Source organism: Colossoma macropomum, unplaced genomic scaffold (genome assembly GCF_904425465.1).
Source record: "Colossoma macropomum unplaced genomic scaffold, Colossoma_macropomum, whole genome shotgun sequence".
Classification (NCBI taxonomy): Eukaryota; Metazoa; Chordata; class Actinopteri; order Characiformes; family Serrasalmidae; genus Colossoma; species Colossoma macropomum.
Window position 1 is genome coordinate 3,439,376 of NW_023494795.1, and position 27,842 is coordinate 3,467,217.

The 27,842-nt window shown below is 40.0% G+C and overlaps 1 protein-coding gene across 1 annotated transcript; it reads left to right on the plus strand.

The window, feature by feature from the left end:
* Positions 1-13,023: 13,023 nt before the first annotated feature.
* Positions 13,024-27,345, plus strand: si:ch211-202p1.5 (uncharacterized protein LOC103909337 homolog). Its single transcript, XM_036582639.1, has 4 exons — positions 13,024-13,146; positions 22,707-22,875; positions 26,724-26,846; positions 26,940-27,345. The coding sequence occupies exons 1-4, from the start codon at positions 13,089-13,091 to the stop codon at positions 27,040-27,042; spliced, it is 453 nt and encodes a 150-aa protein (XP_036438532.1). The 5' UTR covers positions 13,024-13,088; the 3' UTR covers positions 27,043-27,345.
* The last annotated feature ends 497 nt before the right edge of the window (positions 27,346-27,842 follow it).

Below are 27,842 nucleotides of genomic sequence, written 5' to 3' on the forward strand. Positions count from 1 at the left end.
ATCAGACCGCGGTACTGGAAACAAACGAGCAGCGTCGCCGCGAGACGCAGCAAAACACTTTGGAGCGGCGCTGAAACCAAACATGAAATGAGGGATTTGAATATTCTTCATCTTCTAGATGATGTTTGTTCATATTTTCAGGTAAAGTGGCGCGATGTTTAAAAAAAAGCTGCAGCATGAAATTTGAGTTTTACGTTACGTTTACGTCACATCTTCTTTTGTGAGTTTATTGGCTGGTTGTAAAGCAGAAATCTGATTACTGTCTGACTCATGTAGACCTGGAGTTTCCCCATTATCTGATTACTGAAGTGCATATAAATGCATTGATCGAATTACTGACAAAATCTGATTTTCTGCAGAAACCAAAGGGGAGGAGCTCCAGCCTAAGGTGCTTTATAAGTGTGTTTAGGGTCATCGGTTCTCCTGTTTTGTTCTTTTTTTTACATGGAGAACCGTCTGTGGTAATTGAAGGTGCGCTACGTGTGCAGTAGACAGGGACTACGTTGAAAAACTCTGGCGTATTACTTTGATGACCTTGCCTGGATGAATGAATATTTGTTGCTAAAATAGACCAACAATGTAGAAACGGTTCTCAAGGGTTTACCGCAGTGTAGGCTTAATTCTCAGACATGGATTAATTTTAGTCTCTGTAACAGTGATATTCTGGGAACAGTGCACTAATGTAGGGCTGAAGGATTTTGGGAAAATATGTAATTGCAATTTCAATGTGATTATTTTCAATAAAGCTCCAGTCCTTTATTTTCACCAATAAAGACCTGCACGTCCATATTATCAGACTTGAAGCTACACTGAATGTAGGTTGCTAGACTATCAGTTCACAAGGTTCAATCTGACCAATTAAAACAAATTAAAACAATTTAGAAAATAATAAAAATTGCAGCTGAATATGATTTAATGATAAAAGTGATTAATCGTTCAGCCCTGCACTAATTTCTCCTTTTTTTTGTCTCTTTTTTTAAGAGGGTGGCCCACCTGGTGGTGCTCATGGGTCTAAAATTACATAGCTTGTAAAGCTGCTTTAACCAAATCTGAAACTGTCAGTTTGATTGGAATAAATATGTCATAAACATGTATCAAATTATTTTCTTTTGGCTAAACAGAATATGCCTCTAGTTCAGTTCCTTTAACGGTGGAGACCTCATACCAGCTGTGTTCATGTTCAGCGTAGACACTTTCACTGAAGGAACGTTGCCGTCTGTTATTACAGTACGTAGAAGTGAAGATGGTTGTAGCTTCACCTTGAACGTCACACTGATCTTCATCATGCCTACATCCGAGCCTGAGCATTTGGTTTTTTGTTTTCCATGAATTCAGTGCTTATTTATTTACAGCTGCTATGGGTTGTGTGGGAGAATAACGGACTAAATACCTGAATAGATGGATAAAAAAAAAAAGAAATTTTAAATCTAAAGGTGACAATTCCAATTCATGCCTATCATACACTGACCAGGCATAACATTCTGACCACCTCCTTGTTTCTACGCTCATTGTCCATTTTATCAGCTCCACTTACTATATAGGTGCACTTTGTAGTTCTACAGTTACAGACTGTAGTCCATCTATTTCTCTGATACTTTGTTAGCCCCCTTTTACCCTGTTCTTCAGTGGGGCAGCAGTCACTTTCTGGTGCGTGAAGCTGCTCCATTTAAGGTGGAACGGGAAAATTCAAACAAGAAGCTGGTGAATCAGAAGCTGACTTCAGGTTCATGTAATAAGGTGCGAACATTAATCTATTATGAGTATCTACATGGATTAAGGAATGCTATAACTTACCGCTACAAAGCTTTAACCATCACTGTAAATAAATAACTACTACATAAAGTTAAGATCCTGAATAGACTATTAAATAAAATAAGCTTAATATAAAACCAGAGGAAAAACAATCACATCAACAGGTTCTCTGTGCCTCATTAACCACACGGCCATATCTACACAAACATCACACAGACATGAGCGTGGATCACTGCGTTCCCTCCGTTATATAATCCTGTCCCACTTTCTGAGAGCAATATTCCTGAAATAGTGTAATTTCGGACAGTATCTTTCTGAAACTGCTGTCCTGAATGCAGTCCAGCAGCAATGTTGACCGCCCCAAAATGGCGGCGCCATTGACGTGCCTGGCTGGACCCAACGCAGCATCTAGGTATGTATATGATTGTAGGTATGTCGTAGATTTTACAACAGCTTACAATGCAGCTCAGCCAATCAGATTATAGGACCGGAAAAATCAGTTTTATAAATGTGAACTGAACTGCAAAACAGCCCGTTTTGAACTCATCAGCACTGTGATGTCACCATGATGAGCATGTTTACATATGGCTGCTCATTCAGCCCAAAGCAGTTCAGCTTCAAAGGATCCAAACATTCAACAGAACTAATGAGTTTGTTTCATATTTCAGCCCTGATGACTCTTTGACCCAGGCACGGTTCAGGGCAGCCAATCAGAACAAAGGTCAGTCTTAAAGGCATAATAAAAGTCTAGTTTAATTTAAAGGGAAAAAGGGAGGTTGGAAAAATGTATTGTGACTATTTATGGTACACGAACCCACACAAATGTCATGCATTATCTAAACCCTCCTTTTTAGAAGACTGCTTTGGTCAGAGGCCGTCTAACTAAGTTTGTGTTTGTAAGTACTACTTTCCTTGTTGGCTTCAAAGAAATTGACCAATTACTCTTAAGGGCCTTCCCTGAACCCAATCATCTAAATTTAGCCGCTGCAGCTCTAACTGCAGTCGACTAACCTGTATTTATCTGGTTTTGTTGGATTTGTAATTACTGTGATTCAACACAAACATCTGATCTTGTGCTTAACCTTCAGTTAGTTTGGTTATCTAATCCATTGCATGCATGCTGGTCAGTTTAGGGTGATTCTCGGATTTATTAGCAAGCGACAGTATTTCATTTGCAAAGCTTCAAACTGAAATATATATAATTTGTGTCCAAATGGAAGAAGTCATTCAAGAATACTGAATGAATGAACAGTTACAGCTCTGTTTTCTGATGCAGCTGCATTACACATCACAGATCACTGTAGCTCAGTTTATACTGCCTTAGTATCAGAGCTAAACTGAAGAAACTTAGTTTCATTGATCTTTAAAGCAATAAAAAGGAAACATAATTAGTCAAAGCTACACACTTACTCTGTTTAGCATACGCATATGCAGAGGTTTAGGCGCACGCAGTCAAATAAGTACACATCCTGTTGATAAATTACATCACAATGCAACGTAATATGCTCTCTATCATATTGTGGAAATTGTCTGTAATTCTAGCACTAAGCAAACTGTTTAACTGGATTTAAGGCAGCGCTGAATGTGAAATAATAAATAAAAATCACTGTATCAATAGTTTTTGATAGTATTTTTGAAATGTGAAACTACTGGTTCACACAAAAAAATATATCATGTAGAAATTTCTTGAAGTATCATGATATTATATTTTTGCCATATCGCCACTTCTATACTTTGCACACTTTTGCACATTGTAGTGCACAATTGCTGTTTGTTTGCTGAATTTAATATTTTGGAAAAAAATAAAACATAAAACGTTTTCTGTGCAAAATTTGTGGTGCATTTTATATTTTATTACATATTAAAATTAGCAAAAAATAGAAATTTTGTAGTAAATTTGCAGAAAAATGCCATATTTAAGTGTAAAGGACTGTAGAGGATGTGTTATTTGTTCTCTCTTGATGTTGATGGTCCCCTGTAGACGATCTACAGATACTTAAATTATTAACAGACTTTCTGGCGATACTTTGTTGATTATCAACAACATTAGCAAAAGGACGGGGTACGAGTAGGTTTAGGGTTGGATTTAATACAGTCTTTCACACTCATCTACAAACATTTATTTACAACCTTTACGTTTTTTGTTCATCAAGGTACAAACAGTGTAAATGTTCCCTCAAAGCTCCAACAGTGGTTTTAAGGTCTGATAGTAAACCTTAAATAAGTTTTTCCAGGTGAAAAGTTCGTATTTGTACCTTTTCATAACCGAACGTTTTAAACAGAACAGTAAAATAAAGTCCTGGAGGCGAGACGGGGTGTGTGGAGTCAGTACAGCTTAGAACATATCATTTCAGTGGATTATGGTTCAGTTATGTTCCCTGACTAAAGGTACTGAGATGGAGCCTTGAGGGTTCCACCCCAGTGACAAGAGGGGCACTGACCCAGTGACAGTTTAGTACCTTTATTTCTGAGAGTGTACTAGACTATTCAAATTAAGTCCTACCACTTCTTTTCACTTAGAAAATCAACAAAAATGTAATTTGACTGGGGGTATTCAAACTTAAACTCCAGCAGCACTGCTGTGTCTGATCCACTCGTACCAGCGCAACACACACTAACACACCACCACCACGTCAGTGTCACTGCAGTGCTGAGAATGATCCACCACCCAAATAGTACCTGCTCTGTGAGGGTCCATGGGGGTCCTGACCACTGAAGAACAGGGTAAAAGGGGGCTAACAAAGTATCAGAGAAACAGATGGACTACAGTCTGTAACTGTAGAACTACAAAGTGCACCTATATAGTAAGTGGAGCTGATAAAATGGACAATGAGCGTAGAAACAGGGAGGTGGTCATAATGTTATGACTGATCTGTGTATATAAAAATATGCAGTAAGATCTGTCCTGAGATAAATTAGGTTTCCACGACACAGAATGTAAAATATGTAGCTTATTAGATCCCTGTGTGAAGAGTGAAGTCTGATTCATTAGCACTGTCTGGAATATCCACCAAAGCCTTGTGTAGAAGTGCCTTTGGTCTGTAATCACACTTAAAATGTGTGGTTTTCACTCGAAGAAGAAGAAAAAAAAACCAGCAGAAAAAAGTGACCCCAAGCTCTTTTCATCCCGCAGCGCCAGGCCGTGGTCTCCAGCACGGATAATCAGCTTTGATTTCCCTGCACATGTGCTTCCAAGCCGCGCATTTGCATACGAGACACAGGATGCGGTCGACTCAGGAGAAGGTCTGTGTGTGTGAGACTGCGGTGTGGTCTCAACATTTCAGAGGGGCGAGTCGAGAGGACAGCAGTCACCGGCCCATAGAGATGCAGCAGAGTCCATCACAACTGACCTGACGGTGGTCTTTGCTGGAACTGGATAACGAAGCATATTTTGGTCCAACAGTTTGGAGAACAATTATGCATGCTAGTGTTTTTTTACAGTGTAGCATGACATCTGTTGCAGTTACAGTTGTATACAAAAGTTTGGGCACCCCCAATCAAATGACATGTTTTATTGATTTTATAAGTTAATATATGTAAATAAGTTAATACATTTTAATTGTGAACTAAAAAATATGTTAGTAAATTTAAAGATAATAACTCTTATTGCTTTTATGTTATTGTTTTGCTATCTGGTGTTGACCAGAGGAGGATGGGTTTCTCTTTGGCCTGCTCATTAGGGGCCCGGACCCAGAGTTCTGTAAAAAACTAATGCATTTGAATTTAAACTCTACTTTTATTTTGCCAAATGGATACGCTATAATGGAGATTTAAAGCATTCCTGCATCCTTTGACTTCCAGCGCAAAGCTGACATGTAAGAAGTCCAGTGATTTTCACAACTACACTATATGGACAAAAGTATTGGGACACCCCTCTTAGTCATTGAATTCAGGTGTTTCATTCAGTTTCATTGCCACAGGTGTATAAAATCAAGCACCCAGCCATGCAGCCTGACTTTACACACATCTGTGAAAGAATGGGTTGTTCTGAAGAGCTCACTGAATTCAAGTGTGGTTCTGTAATAGGATGCCAACGTTGCAACAAGTCAGTTTGCGAAATTTCTTCCCTCCTAGATTTTCCACAATCAGCTGTGAGTGAAAAGTGGAAGCGTTTAGGAAGCACAGCAACTCAGCAATGAAGTGTCAGACCACATAAAGTTACAGGGCGGGTCACCGAGTGCTGAGGAGCGTAGAGCCACCAACGCTCTGCTGATCAATAACTGCAGAGCTCAGAGCTCTGGCATCAACATCAGCACCAAAACTGACCGCTGAAAGCTTCATGGCAGGGTTTCCATGGCCGAGCAGCTGCATGCAAGCCTTACATCACCAAGCACAATGCCAAGCATCAGATGGAGTGGAGTAAAGCCTCTGGAGCAGTGGAAACGTATTCTGTGGAGTGATGAATCAGCTTCTCTATCTGGTAGGCTGATGGACGAGTCTGGGTTTGGCGAATGCCAGGAGAACGTTACCTGCCTGACTGCACTGTGCCAGCTGTAGAGTTTGGTGGAGGAGGGATGATGATATGTGGCTGTTTTTCAGGGGTTGGTCTAAAACCCTCAGTTCCAGTGAAGGGAAATCTTAATGCTTCAGCACCAAGACATTTTGGACAATTCTATGCTCCCAACTTTGTGGGAACAGTTTGGGGAAGAACCTTTCCTGTTCCAGAATGACTGAGACCCAAAGCAGCTCCATAAAGGCCTGGCTGGGTGAGTTTGGTATGGAAGAAGTTGACTGGCCCTCACAGAGCCCTGACCTCAACCCCATTAAACACCTTTGGGATGAACTAGAACGGAGATTGTGAGCCAGACCCTCTCGTCCAACATCAGTGTCTGACCTCACAAGTGCTCTTCTGGATGAATGGACAAAAAATCCCACAGACTCTCTCCAACATCTTCTAGGAAGCTTCCCAGAAGAGTGGAAGCTGTTAGAGCTGCAAATGGGGACCAACTCCATATTAATGCCTATGGATTTAGAATGGGAGTCATAAAAGCTCCTGTAGGTGTGATGTGTAGGTGTCCCAATACTTTTGTTCATATAGTGTATCTGAATACATAATTCAGAATATGGTCATTGTTGTGTGAGTAAACCATAGTGTGAGCATAATTGTGACATTTTTACACTTCATAATTACTATATTGACAGTGTGCTATGATCTCACACGCTTTGCAATGATTTATTTCTTAATAAACCACTAACTGAAGCAGAGACTACAGCACCAATCTGTTCTAAAGCGTCTAGATAATGTTGACAAACTGGATCCAGTAAGCCTTACAGGCTGTTGCAGATGCTGTAATTATGAGGATTCATCACTAGGTGGAGACAAAGCCGCACTTACACTGATCAGGCATAACATTATGACCACCTCCTTGTTTCTACGCTCATTGTCCATTTTATCAGCTCCACTTACTGTATAGGTGCACTTTGTAGTTCTACAGTTACAGACTGTAGTCCATCTGTTTCTCTGATACTTTGTTAGCCCCCTTTTACCCTGTTCTTCAGTGGTCAGGACCCCCATGGACCCTCACAGAGCAGGTACAATTTGGGTGGTGCATCATTCTCAGCACTGCAGTAACACTGACATGGTGGTGGTGTGTTAGTGTGTGTTGTGCTGGTATGAGTGGATCAGACACAGCAGAGCTGCTGGAGTTTTTAAACACTGTGTCCACTCACTGTACACTCTATTAGACACTCCTACCTTGTCAGTCCAACTTGTAGATGTAAAGTCAGAGACGATAGCTCATCTGCTGCTGCACAGTTTGTGTTGGTCATCCTCTAGTCCTTCATCAGTGGTCACAGGACACTGCCCACAGGACGCTGTTGGCTGGATATTTTTGGTTGGTGGACTATTCTCAGTCCAGCAGTGACACTGAGGTGTTTAAAAACTCCAGACTGCTCTAAAATGCAGGGGCGTGGCTGAAATAAGGCTACAGACTAAAACACTGTATTTTTGGCAGACAACATGTGACAGCATTTTTTGAAAAAAGTTTTCTTTATTTTAAATTTTTATTACAAAAAAAATTATATCAATTTTTTTTTTCATCTTTCAACTGTACCTAAAAGCAATCACACAGGTATTTTCAACAAAAAATATTTGTAAAAAGTGTAAGTTTTATTTTCAAATTTTTAAATTTTGGGGGTGGGGTTTCAGACAGATTCTCCCAATAGAAAGTACTCTATCAATGATGACTTTGCATATATTTAGCATATTACTATTTCAAATAATGTCTTGGGTTTGAATAGATCATAACATTAGCCTTGTAAACATCAAAGGTCTAAATACGCAAACTATTACTTTTTTTACCGTAGAGCCACAGTTTTAGTAGAACTCCTAAAACTTTTGTGTGGGTTCCCTTGGAGTAGTTAACAAAAAGTGTACCAGTTTTGCTGAATTCACCCTATAATGTATTTACATTTTACTATAAGTGCACAACACATATTATTCACAGACAATGTAATGAAATTTTTCAGTCCGATGTTGGAATTACAACTGGAAATTACAACCAATCATTTAGAGCTCTGTTTTTAGCTCATGCAAACTCATGCAGTTCAAAAACAGATTACAGTTTAAACGTTTTAAAATGGAAAACTATTTAAAGCTGCACTATGTAAGATTTTTTTGTTAAAACTGAAAGAAGTAGCTTTACTGAATCAAGATAGAAAAACATACTAAAATTTGAAGTCGGTGTGCTGCTGTGAGTCGCCCTGTAAAGCCTGAAATGCTAAATTAAAAGTCGTAGATGTCACGTTGGATTTTGCAGGTTTTTTCAGACTCCGTCATAAATCTTTATGTATTAACACACGCACAGGATCAAAGAGAAGGTCCCGTTCGATATTTAGGTCTCAAATGCAAAATCAACATTATACTGATGAAGATATGCTGACAATAGTAGATAATTCACTCACATCCTTCACCAAGTTTTAACCCAGTTCTCTGAATGTTTTACACAAATTGCAGTTACTTTTTCAACAGAGACGTCTCCAAATCCCGAATCTTACCCAGCGCCGCTTTAACTCATCAGTTAGTTTCAATATCAGCAGCGGTCGGCCCAGAAATTCTGTATTGGTGCATCCTTATTGTGCTGTACCAAGACTTTATGGCTGTGTTTGTACGAACTATCCCATCAGGATGTGCTTGTTTGTCATCCTGCATCTGTATTCTGAAGTGACTGCATAGTCATGCTGATCTTGATGAGTTGTGGTGAATCATAACTGAACTCAAGATTAGGCCAAGATCTGACTCACAGTGCGATTTCTGTGGGAATCTATGAAGGCCACTGTTTGGGGGAGTAGCGACCAGTTCAACTTGAAACATTACTTGTGTGAAGGTGAAAATGATATTTAAAGTCACGAGTTGTTTTTTGCTGACTTACATCATTTCACATTTTTCACCTATTTTGTTAATTAGAGATTTCTATTGATACTACTGAGATGTCTACTCAGAATTTGTTAGTTAGAGATTTGAAAACGCTGTGAAAAATGTAAATAAAAAGAAAACGCAATGATGTGCAAATCATTTAAACCCTATATTTTATTGAAGATAGTACAAAGACAACATGTCAAATGTTGAAACTGAGAATTTTTATTGTTTTTGAAAAATATTTGCCCATTTTGAATTTGATGCCAACAAGATTCAGAGAATCTGGAGAAATCTCTGTATGTAAGGGACAAGGCCAAAAACCAGTATTTGCTGGCCGTGATCTTTGGGCCCTCAGACAGCACTGCATTAAAAACAGACATGATTCTGTAGTGGAAATCACTGCATGGGCTCAGAAACACTTCTGAAAACCACTGTCTGTGAAAACAGTTCATCACTGCATCCACAAATGCAAGTTAAAACTCTTAAACACAAAGAAGAAACCAGATATAAACAGGATCCAGAAACACTGCCACCTTCTCTGGGCCCGAGTTCATTTAAAATAGACTGAGGGGAAGTGGAAAAGTGTCCTGGGGTCTGACGAATCAACATTATCTTTGACACTGTGTCCTCCAGGCTAAAGACCACTCAGCATGTTATCAGTGCACAGTTCAAAAGCCAGTATTCATGATGGTATAGGGGGCATTAGTGCACATGGCATGGGTGACCTGCACATCTGTGAAAGCACCATTAATGCTAAATGATATATACATGTTTTGACAACATATGCTGCCATCCAGACGACGTCTTTTTCAGGGAAGGCCTTGATTATTTCAGCAAGACAATGTAAAACCACATTCTGCATGTATTACAGCAGCATTGTTCTGTGTTAAAAGAGTCCAAGCGCTAAACTGACCTGCCTGCAGTCCAGACCTGTCACCACTGAAAACATTTGGCACATTACAAAATGAAAAATACAACAAAGGAGACCCTGAACTGATGATCAGCTGAAATCCTGTATCAAACAAGAACAGAAAAACATTTCACTTTCTAACTACAGCAGTGTCTCCTCAGTTCCCAAACCCTTACAGAGTGTTGATAAAAGAAGAGGTGATGAAGCACAGTGGTAAACAGGCCTCCGTCCCAACTTTTTTGGAACGTGTTGTTGGCATCAAATTCAAAATGGGCATATATTTTTCAAAAAACAATAAAATTTCTCACTTTCAACATTTGATATGCTGTCTTCGTATTGTTTTCCTTTAAAAATATGTTTTACATGATTTGCATATTATTGCATTTTTATTTTTATTTACATTCTGCACAGCGTCTCAGCTTTTTTGGAAATGGGGTTGTAAGTTTTGGAACAGTAATTTGTTTAAGTGTATCAACTTTTAACTGCCACCAGCAGAACAGACAAAAGTTTATAGATACTGACTCTTTCAACATTTCGTCCTAAATTAAGGCTATTAATAGGACGTTTGTCCCTCTTTGCTGCAGTATCAGCCTCTACTCTTCTTGCAAGATGTTGGAACATTGCTGTGAGGATTTGATTGCATTCAACCACATAAGCATTAATGTGGTCAGTTACTGATTTTGAACGATAAGATCTGGATTACAAACTCCACTCAAACCCAAAGGTATTGGATGGAGCTACATGACCCCAAATACAGATTAACAGCTCCACAGCCCAATGCTGGGGGGCTTTATATCCCTCTTGTTGATGCTTGGCATTCGGCATGGGATCCTTAAGCTGATGCCCCAGAGTGTCCAATTCAACAGCAAGACAATGGCAAGACTGAGGCCATGCTACTAGGGTGTTTGCTGGTACTTGCTTGAAACAAAGACACTTTATTATCTCAGTGGCCAAGATTTATTGGTATAATTTTGCTAATGAACATATACAGTGATGCCATAATAAAAGAGCTGATGAAAAATGAATAACAGTAATAGCTTCACCAGTCCTGCATGTACTCCACTGCCAAAGGTTCACTCATTAGAGTTTCTTTGTCTTCATCTACACTGTTAGAAATGAAGGTTCGGTTCAGGTACATTTTTCATTCTTCAAGGTACAAACAGTGTAAATGTTCCCTCAAAGCTCCAACAGTGGTTTTAAGGTCTGATTGTGAACCTTAAATAAGTTTTTCCAGGTGAAAAGTTTGTATTTGTACCTTTTCATAACCGAATGATTTAAACAGAACAGTAAAATAAAGTCCTGGAGACGAGACGGGGTGTGTGGAGTCAGTACAGCTTAGAACATATCATTTCAGTGGATTATGGTTCAGTTATGTTCCCTGACTAAAGGTACTGAGATGGAGCCTTGAGGGTTCCACCCCAGTGACAGTTTAGTACCTTTATTTCTGAGAGTGTGCTCAAAAATAAAGGGTCCTGGTTCTAGGAAAAGCCTCTACCTTATTTGTGGAGGTTCCTTAAATGTTAAAAAGACTCTCCAGAAGAATGGTACTTTAAAGAACCATCCATTGAAATGTTCTTTGGGGAACCAAAAGTCCTCCTTTAATGGCATCGCTCCAAAGAGCCCTTTTTAGCAAATTTATTTAGAAGCGTGTATGAAAATTTGAAGCTTCCTTGTGCTGGTTTGATGACAAGACCACGAAGTCCAACATTTCTAAGAAAGAAATTCCAGTTGCCACTGCCAAAAAAAGGCAATTGCCAGCTTCCGTGGCTCTGTTTTTGACTAAAAGGAATACCAAAACAGCCAATTATCCTCTGCTCCACTTTGGCACGAGGTGCAAAATTAGCTTTTACTATAAGCACACGTTCATGTGCTATTACCTTCCTGTTCCTCTCAGCTCAGGAGTCTGAACAACTGGCCATTTTTACCGACAGCCGCTGACAAACTGTTCATTAAAGCTCTCCCACAGAGGAAAACAGGCGCGGGAGGTTGGGTCTGCAGCCCTTTCTGAAGTTCCCGTCTCTCCTTCCCGCATTCCCCCCACCTCACCTCACAGATGTAATTGCCGTAGCCAAGGGCTCTGTGACCAAATACGTTGTTTTGTGTTGCGCCCAGGCCTTTAATTATCTCTCCTGAATGCAAAGCTAAGCCTAATCTGGACTAATGAGAAGTCAAAAAGTGAGCTAAATGAATCCGAGGGTGGGAAAAAATAGCCCCTGTGGTGCAGCGGAGAATACATCAGTTTGCTCCCACTGTGATTATATGACAGGCCCCATTGAGGAGCACTCTCGACAGCTTTCACGCTACGTTACATACCTTTGCCTGAATGTGCAGGAGGCTGAATTGCGAGCTTATCTGTTCACCCAAGGGTGCACAACCGCCGAATCGGAGCTCGTTCCTTGCTCCGAAGCCTCGAGTGCGATTTTGCTGCGTTTGTCATCTCAAATACCCCCAAAAACGTGGAGGGAACCACCTTAAAAATGGCTGGTTTGGAAAGGGTCCCATACTGTCGGCGTTCCCTTTTAGTGGAAGCAAAAGTTTAACCAGTTCGAGGAGCCCTCAGCAATTAAGAGAGTCTGGCATGCAGATGCGTTCATCGAGATGTTTCAATTGGCTTTTTATTGTTTTAATTAAGATGGAGGTTCACCGCAATGGGCTTCCCTTGGTTTGGGAAAAAGACATGCTAGACGGCTTCCCAATTTGAGAAATGACAGGTTTCCTCCTCAACCTCTGCCCCTGACTTTGTTCTCCAAAAACGTGGCTTCCAAACATAGCTTTTTTGGTCTCACAGCTTCGGTTATTGTTTCAAAGAGCTCACTAATCATACGGTATTCATAACAACCGTCCTGCAAACAGACGTTACCTGTACAGCATGCGATGGTGTGGAGTTGCTGGGAGGTCATGGGATAGACAATAAGATGAGGTAGGAGGAGGAGGGAGTGGCGGGGCTGGAGGTGTTTGGAGTACAGAGCCTGAAAGACTCCACAAAGCACTTCCCCCTCCTGGATCCTCTGCTGGATGTGTGAGGTTTTTGTATCCCATTCTGATTCCGGGCTTTAAGAGACAGACATTATGGACCTTTCCTTCTTCTTCTTGGTCAGTGCTCTGGTTCTGATAATGGAACAAGGAGGTAAATGACTTCTTTATCTGCTTTAAATGCCTTTGATTCTTATAACTACAAAGGAATGTAAGTGTTTCTGTCTTGTTGGTCATTTAGCACAGCTTCTTATCAAGTTTATTTCTGGATTATAAAAAAATTAAAAGTGACATTCATTTTATGAGCTTTGTACTTCTAGCTCACACTAGACTAACGTATCGCTGCTGTCGGAAGAAAACCTCGTATGTCCATTTTTGTTGTTTTTCAGTTTTTGACATAATTTTAAAATGCCTGTTGCTCTTTACACTGTGTGTAAATTTCATGATGAATGGACCAAAAGAAACGGCCCAAAATGACTTGGAAAAAATTCTGGTTCCATTGACTTACATTAAAAGTAAGGCTTGTTTTTTCCTTCTCCTGTAAAGTTATTATTTCAACAACAGCGATATAAAGAATTATCAATCAATTATCAATCCATTATCAATTATCAAGAATGTGTTGGTATGAATATTTCTAAAAATATAGCGTGCTTTTAAAAATAAAGGTGCAACAGTCACATTTGGTTCCCTAATGAACCTTTTAATGGATAAAAACCTATTTTCTCTAAATGAGATGTATGAAGGTGAAGGACCTCTATAGGTTTAAAGAGCTTCCACATAATGTTCTAAGAAGACCCCCTTAAATCAGTATAGACCCTTTAGATAATGTGAAGGTTCTTTAAAGCATTAAAACGGTTCTTTTACAAACATGGTTCTTCAGGGAACCATAAGTGGTTCTTCTATGACATCACAAAAAGAACTCTGTGGCACCTTTTTAGGAGCCTAGCTTAATATCTCATATTCAGAGTTTGATGTTGTCTTGAGAAATTACCATATAATTTAAATATTGCTTAAAATAATTATGTGTAGTATTGTTTCTCATTCAGGCAATGCATGTGGTAATGTTATTATGTATAAATCTTCATTTTAAACTGCTTTGTGCTTGAATTAATAGTTTGCCGCCTCAAAATTTTCCACATTTCAGGATTCATCTTCATATTCAATCCAGAATCAGGTCTTGTGTTTGTCAGCCTGTGTTTAAACGATATAAAAGCCTTTATATTATGTTATATTATTCTTTATGCTAACTCATCTCATTCAATGATTCTTTGAGGAAATGTCCACCAAAATGTTCTTTATGGAGCCATAAGTAGTTCCTAATTTTAAGAGAAAACCTTGTATCTCCATTTTTATCATTTTTCAGTTTTTGACATATTTTGAAAATGCCTGTTACCCTTTACATTGTCTGTAAATTCTATGTTGAATGGACCAAAAGAAACGGCCCAAAATGACTTGGAAAAAATTCTGGTTCCATTGACTTACATTAAAAGTAAGGTAGGTTTTTTCCTTCTGCTTTAAAGTTACCGTTTTGGAGATACGAGGTTTTCTTCCGACAACAGCGATATACTCAAACATGTATGCGGATGATGCTGAATTACAGTTTACAGCTGTGAAGTAATGCATTAACGGTTAGAGTCAAATGTGCCGTAAAATGCTGCTTAATTCGGTCCTTCCTGAGCGTGTTAACCCCATGTGTAGGGCATATTCCTGTGTAGGAACCGCTTCCAGGGACCACAGAACATATATTACTTCCCACATGTACTGTAACAGTTTTAGTGGGGTTTAAGAGGCCTCTGGATTTCACAGTGGTCTCCACACAGGCACCAGACTCAGAGACAGAGAGAGAAAGAAAAAAAAGTTCAATTTCACCTGCAAGTCAAAAGCGTCCGCAAGAAATCAGAGTCCGAGTCAACTAATAAAGTTCTCACAAGTGGAGCTGCAGCCGCTCCTTAACGCCGCTTATTGTTACAGCAGTGGATTGTTGCCACAGCGCGCCGCAGGGCCGCAGGTTACCAGGCACAATTTGGAGCAATATTTTCACTGTGGCTTGCGATTTGATGAAACACAACACCGTTCTTCTCAGCAGCTTCATGCCAGGTTTCCTTCAGGGGAGAAAACGCCTCACTGCGTAGTTTTAATAACAGCAATCAGAGCAGCACAGATCAGCAGAGCTTTATGAATCCACTACATTTGTTTTCTGTTATTTAATGTTGATCTTGTCAAAATAAGGGTTCTAACAGCGTAGAACACATTGTCTCCTTTTCTCAAGGCGAGGCTCAGGGTAGGTGGGTTTTACTGTTTCCCCGTCACCTTGGCAGTCGTTCCTCTCTCAGGCCACTAAATTATTATTCCTTGCTTGGGGAAACAAAGCATAGCTGATGAGAACCAAAGAGATGGATGTGTATTTGAGGTTTACTGGTTTATGTCATTATTGGAGTGTTTACAGGAGGCGGCTTCCTTTGATCAAATTTATAACATTTGGATCCAAAGACAAATCTGATATCTGACATAATTTCATTTATTGGATTCCCAGTCAAAGCAGCCATGAAGTAGAAGTTATTCATTTTTCAGGAGATACTTACGGGGAGATTAGATATACAATAATCTACTTGCATGAGGAGGGGGTGAAGTCAAAGGCAAATAAGTTAAAAAAGGACTTTCTAAAACTGGAGTTCTATAAAAGGATTAAAAGATACAGAGAAATGTGGCTCCTATGTGACTCCTGACGACTGGGAGACACCAGAACTGCCCCCATCAGATAAACAGCACTTAAAGCTTTCATCTCTGAGAGAGAGGAGAAAATCAAGCTGCTTCAAATCTGAAAACATCCACAGGTGTTTCTGTCCATCCTTCCACTGTGAGAAGACGACTCAGCGCTGTGGGTCTGAAAGGATGTGTAGCTGTCAAGAAGAACCTCACTGAGAAGAGGAGACGGACACATCAAACAAAGAAGCTGAACGATGGACTGACCACCCCGGAGTCCAGACCTCAACATCGCAGAATGTGTTTGGGATTATTTGGACTGTAAAAACCAACTTCTAAGACTGAACTTTGGAGGTGTGAAAAAATATCCCTGCAGATTTCTTTGGAAAACTAAGAGGCAAGTCTCCCTAAAACACATGTGTCAGGCTCCAGTCCTTGTGGGCCAAAACTCTGCAGGCCTCAGCACACTGTCCCATTAAACACACCTGAATCAGCTCATCAGCTAAAAAGCAAGGCCTCCATCAGCTGAATTCAGAGCGTCTGATGAGGGTAAACGTTGATCTCCGCAGCCCTTTGGCCTGGAAGGTCCCCAGATTGACAGGCCTGTACTAAAAGAATAGTAGCTGTAATAAAGGCAAAGAGTGGACACACGAAATATTAAAAAAAAGATTATAATTACACTTACTTTTACGGTTTCCTTTACTGATTTGTTAAAATGACCAACACAAATCTAATTACAGGTACTGTTTCTTGGCTAATGCCTTAGTTACATATCACTGTTGTCAGAAGAAAACCTCGTATCTCCAAAATGGTAACTTTACAGGAGAAGGAAAAAACCTACTTTACTTTTAATGTAAGTCAATGGAACCAGACATTTTTCCAAGTCATTTTGGGCTGTTTTTTTTTGGTCTATTCATCATGAAATTTATACACAATGTAAAGGACAGTAGTTTTTTTCAAATTATGTCAAAAACTGAAAAACAACAAAAGTGGAGATACGAGGTTTCCTTCCGACAACGATACGTAAAGCTTGTTAAGATCCGTTAAACTGGAAAAGTCCCACAGACTGAAGATAAACTCTTATTTTTATATTTAATGTATACAGTTCTCTTTGTAAAGTGTAATTTGTGTGTCACAGCACACTCTCGTGTTAAACGTCAAGTTTGGATGCATTTTTTAATTACCGTGATTCTCATTTACACAAGAAAGAGGATTTGATTCAGGTTAACCTGACAAATTGAAGAGTCAGCAGAATGTAAAACAGTAGATTATTCCAGCTCAGTGGAAACCATTTTTAATCACTGGACTGTTTGAGTTAAACCTTACTTGCTGCAAATGTGTGGATGAACATGAGAAAGTAGCACAGTTATTTAAGCTTGAACCTGTTACGTCACATTTAAGTAAGTTTGGAATAAATACATTTGCATATTACTTAAAGTACAGTGAACTAATTTAAGTTTACAGTGTGTGTAATGCACTTTAAATATATATTTTCTGATTTTTTTTCATGCTGAGAAACTTAATAACTTAATGATTTTCCACAGTAATTTAGCTTAACATTTGTATCTGACCTGCATATGAGTGAAACAGCGCTAATCTAGGGTTTTCTCTGTTGAGCATCATCATGATCTTTCAGTACGTATTTCTCTTAGTCATTGACAACGAGTAATTCTAGTGGTAAGTGTTAAAGGAAAAGAGTCATAAGATGAGTTATACACACCGATCAGGCATAACATTATGACCTTGTTTCTACACTCATTGTCCATTTTATCAGCTCCACTTACTATATAGGTGCACTTTGTAGTTCTGCAGTTACAGACTGTAGTCCATCTGTTTCTCTGATACTTTGTTAGCCCCCTTTTACCCTGTTCTTCAGTGGTCAGGACCCCCATGGACCCTCACAGAGCAGGTACTATTTGGGTGGTGGATCATTCTCAGCACTGCAGTAACACTGACATGGTGGTGGTGTGTTAGTGTGTGTTGTGCTGGTATGAGTGGATCAGACACAGCAGAGCTGCTGGAGTTTTTAAACACTGTGTCCACTCACTGTCCACTCTATTAGACACTCCTATCTTGTCAGTCCACCTTGTAGATGTAAAGTCAGAGACGATAGCTCATCTGCTGCTGCACAGTTTGTGTTGGTCATCATCTAGTTCTTCATCAGTGGTCACAGGACGCTGCCCACAGGACGCTGTTGGCTGGATATTTTTGGTTGGTGGACTATTCTCAGTCCAGCAGTGACACTGAGGTATTATGGACTACAGATGGACTACAGTCTGTAACTGTAGAACTACAAAGTGCACCTATATAGTAAGTGGAGCTGATAAAATGGACATTGAGGCCTGATCTGCGTATGCTGTAGAGGTCTGTACTTTCAGGCTGCTTACATTTTCCCTGCATGTTTCTCTGTGTGCACGTCTTTGTTATGGCCTATGTGGGCATCTCCTTCGCCAGGCACTGACGGGTCTGCAGTTTATCAATACACGCCTCCTTCTTCCCGATCACACATCATAAAAAATGGCAGAGTCTAGAATAAAGCTGCCTATGCTCTCAAACAGAACATTCCATGCTTTTCTATTTTGTAAGACAGATACAGGCCAAGACTAAAGTCAGTTAAATTTGGCATAAAAACATCAATCAGCTGAATAGAGCAGCACTGCTTTGATACATCTGTCATTCTAGTCTCTGTTTCCCTCGAGATTTGTTTTTCTCTTGACGACAAACCACGAACCCCATGGGTAAGAGGGTGAAATCTGTTTTCATTCAAGTTATAACTGCAAACCATCGGAAGCTGCAGTCGTGGCTTGCTTTGTAGCAGACGTCGACATGCGCAGCAGGAATCCTACAGGCATAAAATGTGGTTGGCCACAGCTTCATATTTGCTGTCTACTTTAAACACGATCCACATGCTTCCCTTGGCTTTTCACTTGGCTCAAACTCCAGGAAAGAAAATCAGAAACCATTTTTTCTTTCAGATTCCTACCGTTGTCATTTCCACTGAATGACAGTTCGACCTCAGTGCCAGAATTTTAATCAGTTTAATCAATTAAATTGGCAAATTGGAGCGGCTTTATTTGTGGTTAATAGGGATGAACAGAAGGTGTGCTGAAATGATACAGGTTAATAATAAGATATCAAGTCTTCATTTAGGTGACATAGACCGATCAGGCATAACATTCTGACCACCTCCTCGTTTTTACGCTCATTGGCCATTTTATCAGCTCCACTTACTATATAGGTGCACTTTGTAGTTCTACAGTTACAGACTGTAGTCCATCTGTTTCTCTGATACTTTGTTAGCCCCCTTTTACCCTGTTCTTCAGTGGTCAGGACCCCCATGGACCCTCACAGAGCAGGTACTATTTGGGTGGTGGATCATTCTCAGCACTGCAGTAACACTGACGTGGTGGTGGTGTGTTAGTGTGTGTTGCGCTGGTCTGAGTGGATCAGACACAGCAGTGCTGCTGGAGTTTTAAACACCTCAGTGTCACTGCTGGACTGAGAATAGTCCACCAACCAAAAACATCCAGCCAACAGTGTCCTGTGACCAACGTCCTGTGACCACTGATTAAGGTCTAGAGGATGACCAATACAAACTGTGCAGCAGCAGATGAGCTATCATCTCTGACTTTACATCTACAAGGTGGACCGACAAGGTAGGAATGTCTAATAGAGTGGACAGTGAGTGGACACAGTGTTTAAAAACTCCAGCAGCACTGCTGTGTCTGATTCAGTCAGACCAGCACAACACACACCAACACACCACCACCACATCAGTTTTACTGCAGTGCTGAGAATGATCCACCACTCAAATAGTACCTGCTCTGTGAGGGTCCACGGGGATCCTGACCACTGAAGAACAGGGTAAAAGGGGGCTAACAAAGTATCAGAGAAACAGATGGACTACAGTCTGTAACTGTAGAACTACAAAGTGCACCTATATAGTAAGTGGAGCTGATAAAATGGACAATGAGCATAGAAACAAGGAGGTGGTCAGAATGTTATGCCTGATCGGTGTAATTTAACAAGCGACACTTAGAATTAACATTTTTATCATCCTTAATGCAGTTAAAATGAACAAAAAATGCAATTTTTGAAGGTACACCCTTATATATAATCACTATCAAATGCATTAAATTGAAATCAATTGATTAGAACACCCTTAGAGAACGTCTTGGAGGAATCTGTCTTATTTAAACCTGACATAGCTGGTCTGGTTTGTTCTTTGTTATTTGAGTGTGTGGCATCGTAATGCCTAGATCAAAAGAGCTCTCTGAGGCCTTCAGAAAGAAGGCTGTGGATGACTATGAGTCTGGGAAGAGGTTCTTGAAGCATTTCCAAAATATTGGAAATCAATCATTCCACTGTCTGGAAGATCATCTACAAGTAGAGAAGATTTAAAACCTCGGCCAACCTGTCCTGGCCTGTCCGCCTCAGCAAATTTAGCCCAAGAGCAGATTGTAAGATGCTAACAGTCTTTAAGAAGCCCAGAATTTCATCAGAGTATCTGCAGGTAACTCAACAACAGTCAGCCCTGTTGATGTAAAACTGCATGCATCTACTATTACAAACAAGACTGTACAAATTCGACCTACAGGGAGCTGCGCCAGGAGGAAGACTCTGCTGTCTAAAAAGAACATCAGGGCAAAACAAAAGTTTGCAAATCAATATCTAGGCAAGGATCAGGACTTGTGGAACAATGTGCTATGGACAGAAAAGTCCATAGTTGTTTGGCCACAGTAAACCAGAAAATCAAAGGCAACATTTGATCAGAAGAACCTCATACCAATTGTGAAGCATGGTGGTGGTAGTGTCATGGTTTGAGGCTGCTTTGCTGTCTCAGTGCCTGGCCAACTGCAATCGTAGAATCAACTATGACTTCTCTTTTATACCAGAGAGTGCTGGAGGAGAACGTGAGACCATCTGTGAAAAGGTTAAAGCTGAAGAAACAGACCTTTCAACAGGATAATGATACAATATTAAAGACAGTATAAATATGTTTTTAAAACTTGACATGCATTTTTTCTGTCCATAAAACTGAGACTTTTATTTTTAGTTTCTTTCTAATTTTAATTTCTTTTCATTTTTAATTTCTTTCTAAAACTTTAATTTCTAGAAACATTTTTGTGTTTAACATGTTGCTTGCGCTTCTGCCTTTGAAGGGTCCATGTCTTGAAAAACTGAATTGTCCTCATATATGGAAAATAAGCTGCAAAAACAGACCATTTTGGAAAAGAAAAATCTGCAGAATCAGGTCGTTTCTGTACTACCATGAAAACACATGTATCTACCTATTCACATGAATCCACCTATTCAGCCTACAGCAGTTTAGCTCCATCCATTCATAATGGTGAAGTAAGGAAGAGTGTTTCCTCCTCTTCCATCTTCTTTCTGCTTTCTCAGAGAATTTAAAAACACATCAGACTTGATGTGAAGGTTCCATAATGTTAAAAATTGCTATTTTTTCTCTTCTGAAAAAACTATATTTGGTGTGAATTGAACTCTATGACAAGGACTGGTAACCCCAAGAGCCAAACAGCCAACAGGAGCTTAAAATCAACCAGCAATTCTCTTCCTTTTCATCTTTCCTTTGCACTCTTTGAGATGTAGAGAAGGTATTGAATAACTGCATAATCTGATGGACATGTTTAATAAAAATAATGAGTTCCCTGTGTGGACATCCTGCTGCAGGTGTGCTGACCATACCTGCTCAGTGATGTATTACAGCAGTTATGGTAGATACTAGATAAACAGAGTGAACAGAGAGTGAACAGAGAGTGAACAGAGAGTGAACAGAGAGTGAACAGATTGCTCTTTGACTTTCACAGCAGTTTATTCATGGTGTGTTGATAGATTTCATGAGTTCTGACCTTTACGTTCCTGGACTTCGTTTGCTTCTGGCGGTACAGACTCACCCGTGATTAGACAGGCCTTGTCAGTGTGATTAAATCAAAGCCAAATGAATGACATCACCACTCTAACAATGAGTGCATTTACATGCACTCAATAATCCGATCATAATCAGATTTCTGCGGTTATCCGATTATTCAAATGGTCATGTAAACAACACACTCTGATCTAGAAATCCGATTACGAAATCCGATAAAGAGGCTGGATTTTAGCTCAGTAATCAGATTTCTCAGTGCATGTAAACTCTTACTCTGATTTCTTTCGGATTTCTCAGTCTGAGCATGTGCGAAAACAGACAGCGGTACCGGAAATAAGCGAGCTGCTGAAACCAAACAGAAAATAAAGGATTTAAATATTCTTCATCTTCTAGATGATGTTTGTTCATATTTTAGGTAAAGTGACGCAATGTTTTTAAAAAAAAGCTGCAGCGTGAAGTTTGACTTTTACGGTACGTTTACGTCACGTCTTCTTCTGTGAGTTTATTGGCTGGTTGTAAAGCAGAAATCTGATTACTGTCTGACTCATGTAGAGCTGGAGTTTCCCCATTATCTGATTACTCAAGTGCATGTGAACACGTTGATCAGATTACTGACAAAATCTGATTTTATGCAGTTATCGGATTATTAAGTGCATGTAAACACAATGTTTCTAGCCCTACACACATAATGATCGTTCTTCAAGGGTTCTTCAGTTAAGAAAATGGTTCTATATAGAACCATGAACAATCAAAGAACCCTTTTCATGACTGTATTGTGAAAGCGTTCTTCAGATTGATGGGGAATGTGATGTAGATGGTTCATTATGGAACCATCTGTTCAATATGTTACATCAAAAAGGGTTCTTCTGTAGTTACAATGTCAGACTCGTAACAACAGAGGAACCCTTTTTGGTTCTACATGGAAACCTTTAAAGCAAATCTACAGCACATTCTCCATCAATCTAAAGAACCCTTTCATGACACAAAGACCCCTTTAATCTTGAAAAGCTTTCTTTGAGTGTTTCTTTACTAAGGAACCTTTGAAGAACCATCATTTCTCATTGTGTACTCTGCTAAAATGCAATACTACAGCCACTTCTTATCCTCATCTATGTGCTTCTCAGGCCACACAGCATCCCTGCCCGTCCCAATGTACCATACCGGAAGAAGATTGCCTGTCCACCTGGACGACAGGGTCCAGCGCCGTGAGAAGCGCTGCTCCTGCGAGAACCTGAAGGATAAGGAGTGCGTGTACTTCTGCCATATTGGAATCGTTTGGATCAACACACCCAGGTACAGGAATCAGCGAGAGAAGACCTACACATAACGACAGGCTCAACAACTGACATCACTCACATTTAACCCTTTAAACAATGAGGGTTAGGATTGTGGTAGGGGCCTCGGGGGGTCCCTATACAAAAATCAGGCATAACATCATTCTCAGCACTGCAGTAACACTGACGTGGTGGTGCTGTGTTAGTGTGTGTTGCGCCGGTACGAGTGGATCAGACACAGCAGTGCTGCTGGAGTTTTTAAACACTGTGTCCACTCACTGTCCACTCTTTTAGACGCTCCTACCTTGTCAGTCCACCTTGTAGATGTAAAGTCAGAGACGATAGCTCATCTGCTGCTGCACAGTTTGTGTTGGTCATCCTCTAGTCCTTCATCAGTGGTCACAGGACGCTGTTGGCTGGATATTTTTGGTTGGTGGACAATTCTCAGTCCAGCAGTGACACTGAGGTGTTTAAAAACTCCAGCAGCACTGCTGTGTCTGATCCACTCAGACCAGCACAACACACACTAACACACCACCACCACGTCAGTGTTACTGCAGTGCTGAGAATGATCCACCACCCAAATAGTACCTGCTCTGTGAGGGTCCATGGGGGTCCTGACCACTGAAGAACAGGGTTAAAGGGGACTAACAAAGTATCAGAGAAACAGATGGACTACAGTCTGTAACTGTAGAACTACAAAGTGCACCTATATAGTAAGTGGAGCTGATAAAATGGACAATAAGCATAGAAATTAGGAGGTGGTCAGAATGTTATGCCTGATCAGTGTAATATGTTATTTGATCATGTTCAAACTTTTGCAAAAACTGTAGGTATGATCAACATAGAGTACTTGTACACATATAAATCAGATTTTTCTTATATAAAAATTATTAATCTAAGGCTTTAGTGAATCAGACACAAAATAGTTTAGCCAACTGTCAGGCAGTGTGACTTGGTTAAAACTCTTAGAGCTGATACTGTGAGAGGTCAACTGTGGCAAACGCCATTTCACTTAAATTTAAATCATAAGACTAATCTAGAAGCTAATAAACGATTTCTTAGTTCCATTACTTAGGAATGATGCTTCATAACATTGTTAGAGATTCTAGTTTAGATTGAGCCCCTATATGTCCATACAAAGTCATTGACGTCATCTTGAGATTAATAGTATAAGCTTTTTGTAAAAAGTCAACTACTTTATAAATAAGGTATTCAATGCTTATGCACATGTTATGATGTACCAGTGAATGTAGCCTTCAAGTATAGTTTTAGTTTTATGGTAATTAAGGAAAAATCCATAGTACTTACTAAGTACGTTAATGTGTGACTCCGTGACAGAAAATCAGACGCTTGCGGATGTAAAAATGAAGGTGGTTTATTAACAACAAACCAACCGTAAGCAAAAAGGGCAAAGCTCAAATCGAAGTCAAAAACACAGGCCAGAAGTCAAAACACAGATCCGTCAGAACAGCAAAAGTACCAAGGGAAGAGGCAAAAAGTCAAAAACAGAACAAACGAAGCAAAGGTCCAAACACGGAGTATAATCAAACAGGCAAATGACGCTCAGTAGGTTTGTAGGAAACAATACCTCACAAAGGTTCAGACTAAAGCCGGGCTTAAATACTGCTAACTATCTGTCATATGATCATATGCACAGGTGAACATAGTTAGTACTCGGGGGATTGAGAGTGCTGATAGGTTCGCCGGTGAAAGTCCAAAGTCACATGAGACCCCACTGAATTCTGGGCAATGGAGTTCTCTCCGGAGCCGGATTCCGAGTGCGGATGTTCAGTCATGTGATCTCCCAGAGGATTCTGGGAGATGAAGTCTGTGTCTTCCAGAGAGTTGCGTGACACATTGCAGATGAATTTACATGAATAGCTAAATAATTGTCTAGAGTTAAATATGTTTTGGCCAGAATTGTCCGCCATGCTTGGGAAAAAAAAAAAAAAATAAATAAATAAATAAAAAATAAGGAATTGCAAACGTCAGAGTCATTTTCCAAAACTAGCCTGTTTGGCTTGAAACATTGCAGTTGCATTTGCAGTTTGCAGTTGCAGGACATTACAAAGACTACAGTTTATATAAGCAGACAAATCAGATATATCGCTGCTGTCGGAACAAAACCTTGTACCTCAATTTTTGTCGTTTTTCAGTTTTTGACATAATTGCCCTTTAAATTGTGTGTGAATTTCATGATGTATGGACCAAAAGAAACGGCCCAAATTGACTTGGAAAAAAGTCTGGTTCCATTGACTTACATTAAAAGTGAGGTATGTTTTTTCTTTTTCCTGTAAAGTTTCCATTTTGGAGATTGGAGGTTTTGTTCCGACAACAGTGATATACAAGTTCTTTTGCATAGTAGTATGTCATTATCTTTCCCTTATCCAATTTAAAACAAGAATAATGGCAAACACTTAGTCCCAACTGATAGACTTTCCTGTGACGCACTGCAAATAGTTAAACAGTTCTAGTCAAAGTAGAAACAGAGCTGAGAAATTGAGGTTAAAAACTACAATGATGATAATAAAAAAGCAATAATAAGAAAAGAAAACTGTCTAATCTGTTTAAGCAGATGCTGCGGGCCGAGTAGTGGGAGAGAGGGAGTGATGCTGCTAACCTGTGGAGGATGAAGACATGTGTCTGCTTGCATTTAAGTGTGTGGTCTCATTAACTTGGCCCATGCATGAAGACCTAAGGACAGACAGACTGCCTTTGGTCTCAATGAAAGGCAACCAAACAACCACAGAGCCGTGCTATGGCTTAGGGGAAATAAATAAAGATGACAGGCAACATCCAGTGACTGCCTATTTTCTTGCAGGATGGCTTTCCTAGAAAGGTGCTAGAGTTCATTGATGATCTGTTCTTCGACTTCAGCACTATTTGTGTCACTTTACCAGAGTTCTGTGAGTTATATGTAAGGAATTTGAATGGCTGATTTGCACGAGACAATGTATATATGTACATTACCCAAATTCCCACAGATAGTCCAGACTGAAACATCCTTACCCTGGTGTACATCCGTCAGGGACAAGACTCAATGACAATAACAACACGGCACAAAGACACGTCTACCGCTGCATTTCACTGTACTCAGTACTCGGGAAAATATGATCTCTGACTTGGAAACGTACAACTATTTGTCTGCAGCGTCTGAGATTTTTAAAACACTGTTAGAAAAAAGAACTCAAGTCAAAGCAGCGTTTTCAGTGTAGATAAATGTAGCTCATTTTCTGGGTATAATGAACTGTGCTGTGTTACTGCATAAAACAACAGAAACAGACAAAGTTAGATCAGAATTTAGGAAGTTTAGTCCAGTCAGGATGTTTCTGTAATACTGTTTTCTTATCTGGAGTTAATGATGAGATTATGAACTTAAGAACTGTTGTTCTGTAAGAGCTTCTGTTCTAAATTCAGCCCTACCTAAAGTTGTCATGGTGACTAAGCAGATAAGATTTCAGACTTAAGAAGTTTCTGTAATACTTCCCCAGCTCTACGTTAAAAAAAAAGTTTTTAGACATCTGCTCATCCATTTTTTTTTAAAATTAGGGGTATTAGTTTGTCCTTTTTGCTCTTCTGAGAAGTCTTTACACTAGATGTTGGAACACTGCTATGAGATTTTGCTTGCATTCAGTCTGCATTAGTGAGGTCAGCTTCTGACATTGGATTAGTTCTGGATCACAAACGTCGCTCCAATTCACATCCAAAGGCACTGGATGGGGCTCCATCTCTCAGATAGGGCAGCTCCACCAGCCAGAGGTGGACGTCACTAATTAGAAAGGATGACTGCATAAGTTTGGACATATATTGTAGCAAATAGGCCACTGTATAGCATTAAACTCACATTTTCACCTCCTTTTTCAGTCAGATAATTCCATACGGAGTGGGATCCCTCCAGATGCGTATAAGACGAGATGTGGCGCGATGTCGTTGCAGAAATAAGAGCGATGCTGAGTGCTTGAAGTTCTGTTCCCAGTGGTATTCAGAGTACGTGAACATAGTTTTTACAGCATATTAAAGCATTTAGCTACAGATCTTACAGTACATTTGTTGATACACACATCTTGTTTATTCTTGCAGGGGTGAAAATGCTTCTGCTTTGAGTCGGCCTCCTGGAAAATCCAAAGAACGATACAAGGTCATGGTGAAACGAAGGAGGTACGGTGCCATCCAGAAAACCTGAGGAGTGTGAAGCAAACTATGTCTGTTTGCAGTCTTGCAGTCAACCACAGCCACAGCAATTCTATTTCTGTAAATATTACTGGTAATGTGAATGGTCATAATTCATGGTACGTGAGACCTTCTTCAATCTGACTGTCAGAAATGATGTACTGTTCAGGACTTGAGATACAGTCGGCCACAAAGCTACAGCTTTCAAGAAAGAATATAATAGTTAAGAACAAAATAACCCGATTAGGTGTAACACTATGACCACCTCCTAGTTTCTACGCTCATTGTCCATTTTATCAGCTCCACTTACTATATAGGTGCACTTTGTAGTTCTACAGTTACAGACTGTAGTCCATCTGTTTCTCTGATACTTTGTTAGCCCCCTTTTACCCTGTTCTTCAGTGGTCAGGACCCCCATGGACCCTCACAGAGCATTTACTATTTGGGTGGTGGGTCATTCTCAGCACTGCAGTAACACTGACGTGGTGGTGGTGTGTTAGTGTGAGTTGCGCTGGTCTGAGTGGATCAGACACAGCAGTGCTGCTGGAGTTTTTAAACACTTCAGTGTCACTGCTGGACTGAGAATAGTCCACCAACCAAAAATATCCAGCCAGCAGCATCCTGTGGGCAGCGTCCTGTGACCACTGATGAAGGACTAGAGGATGACCAACACAAACTGTGCAGCAGCAGATGAGCTATCGACTCTGACTTTACACCTACAAGGTGGACTGACAAGGTAGGAGTGTCTAATAGAGTGGACAGTGAGTGGACACAGTGTTTAAAAACTCCAGCAGCACTGCTGTGTCTGATCCA

What these genes read in the sequence shown, in the direction of transcription:
- si:ch211-202p1.5 (XM_036582639.1), top strand. Translation starts at nt 13,089, where the DNA reads ATGGACCTTTCCTTCTTCTTCTTGGTCAGTGCTCTGGTTCTGATAATG. An exon ending in TCTGATAATGGAACAAGGAG is followed by an intron (nt 13,147 to 22,706) that starts GTAAATGACTTC and finishes TGTGCTTCTCAG; the next exon opens with GCCACACAGCATCCCTGCCC. An exon ending in GTTTGGATCAACACACCCAG is followed by an intron (nt 22,876 to 26,723) that starts GTACAGGAATCA and finishes CTCCTTTTTCAG; the next exon opens with TCAGATAATTCCATACGGAG.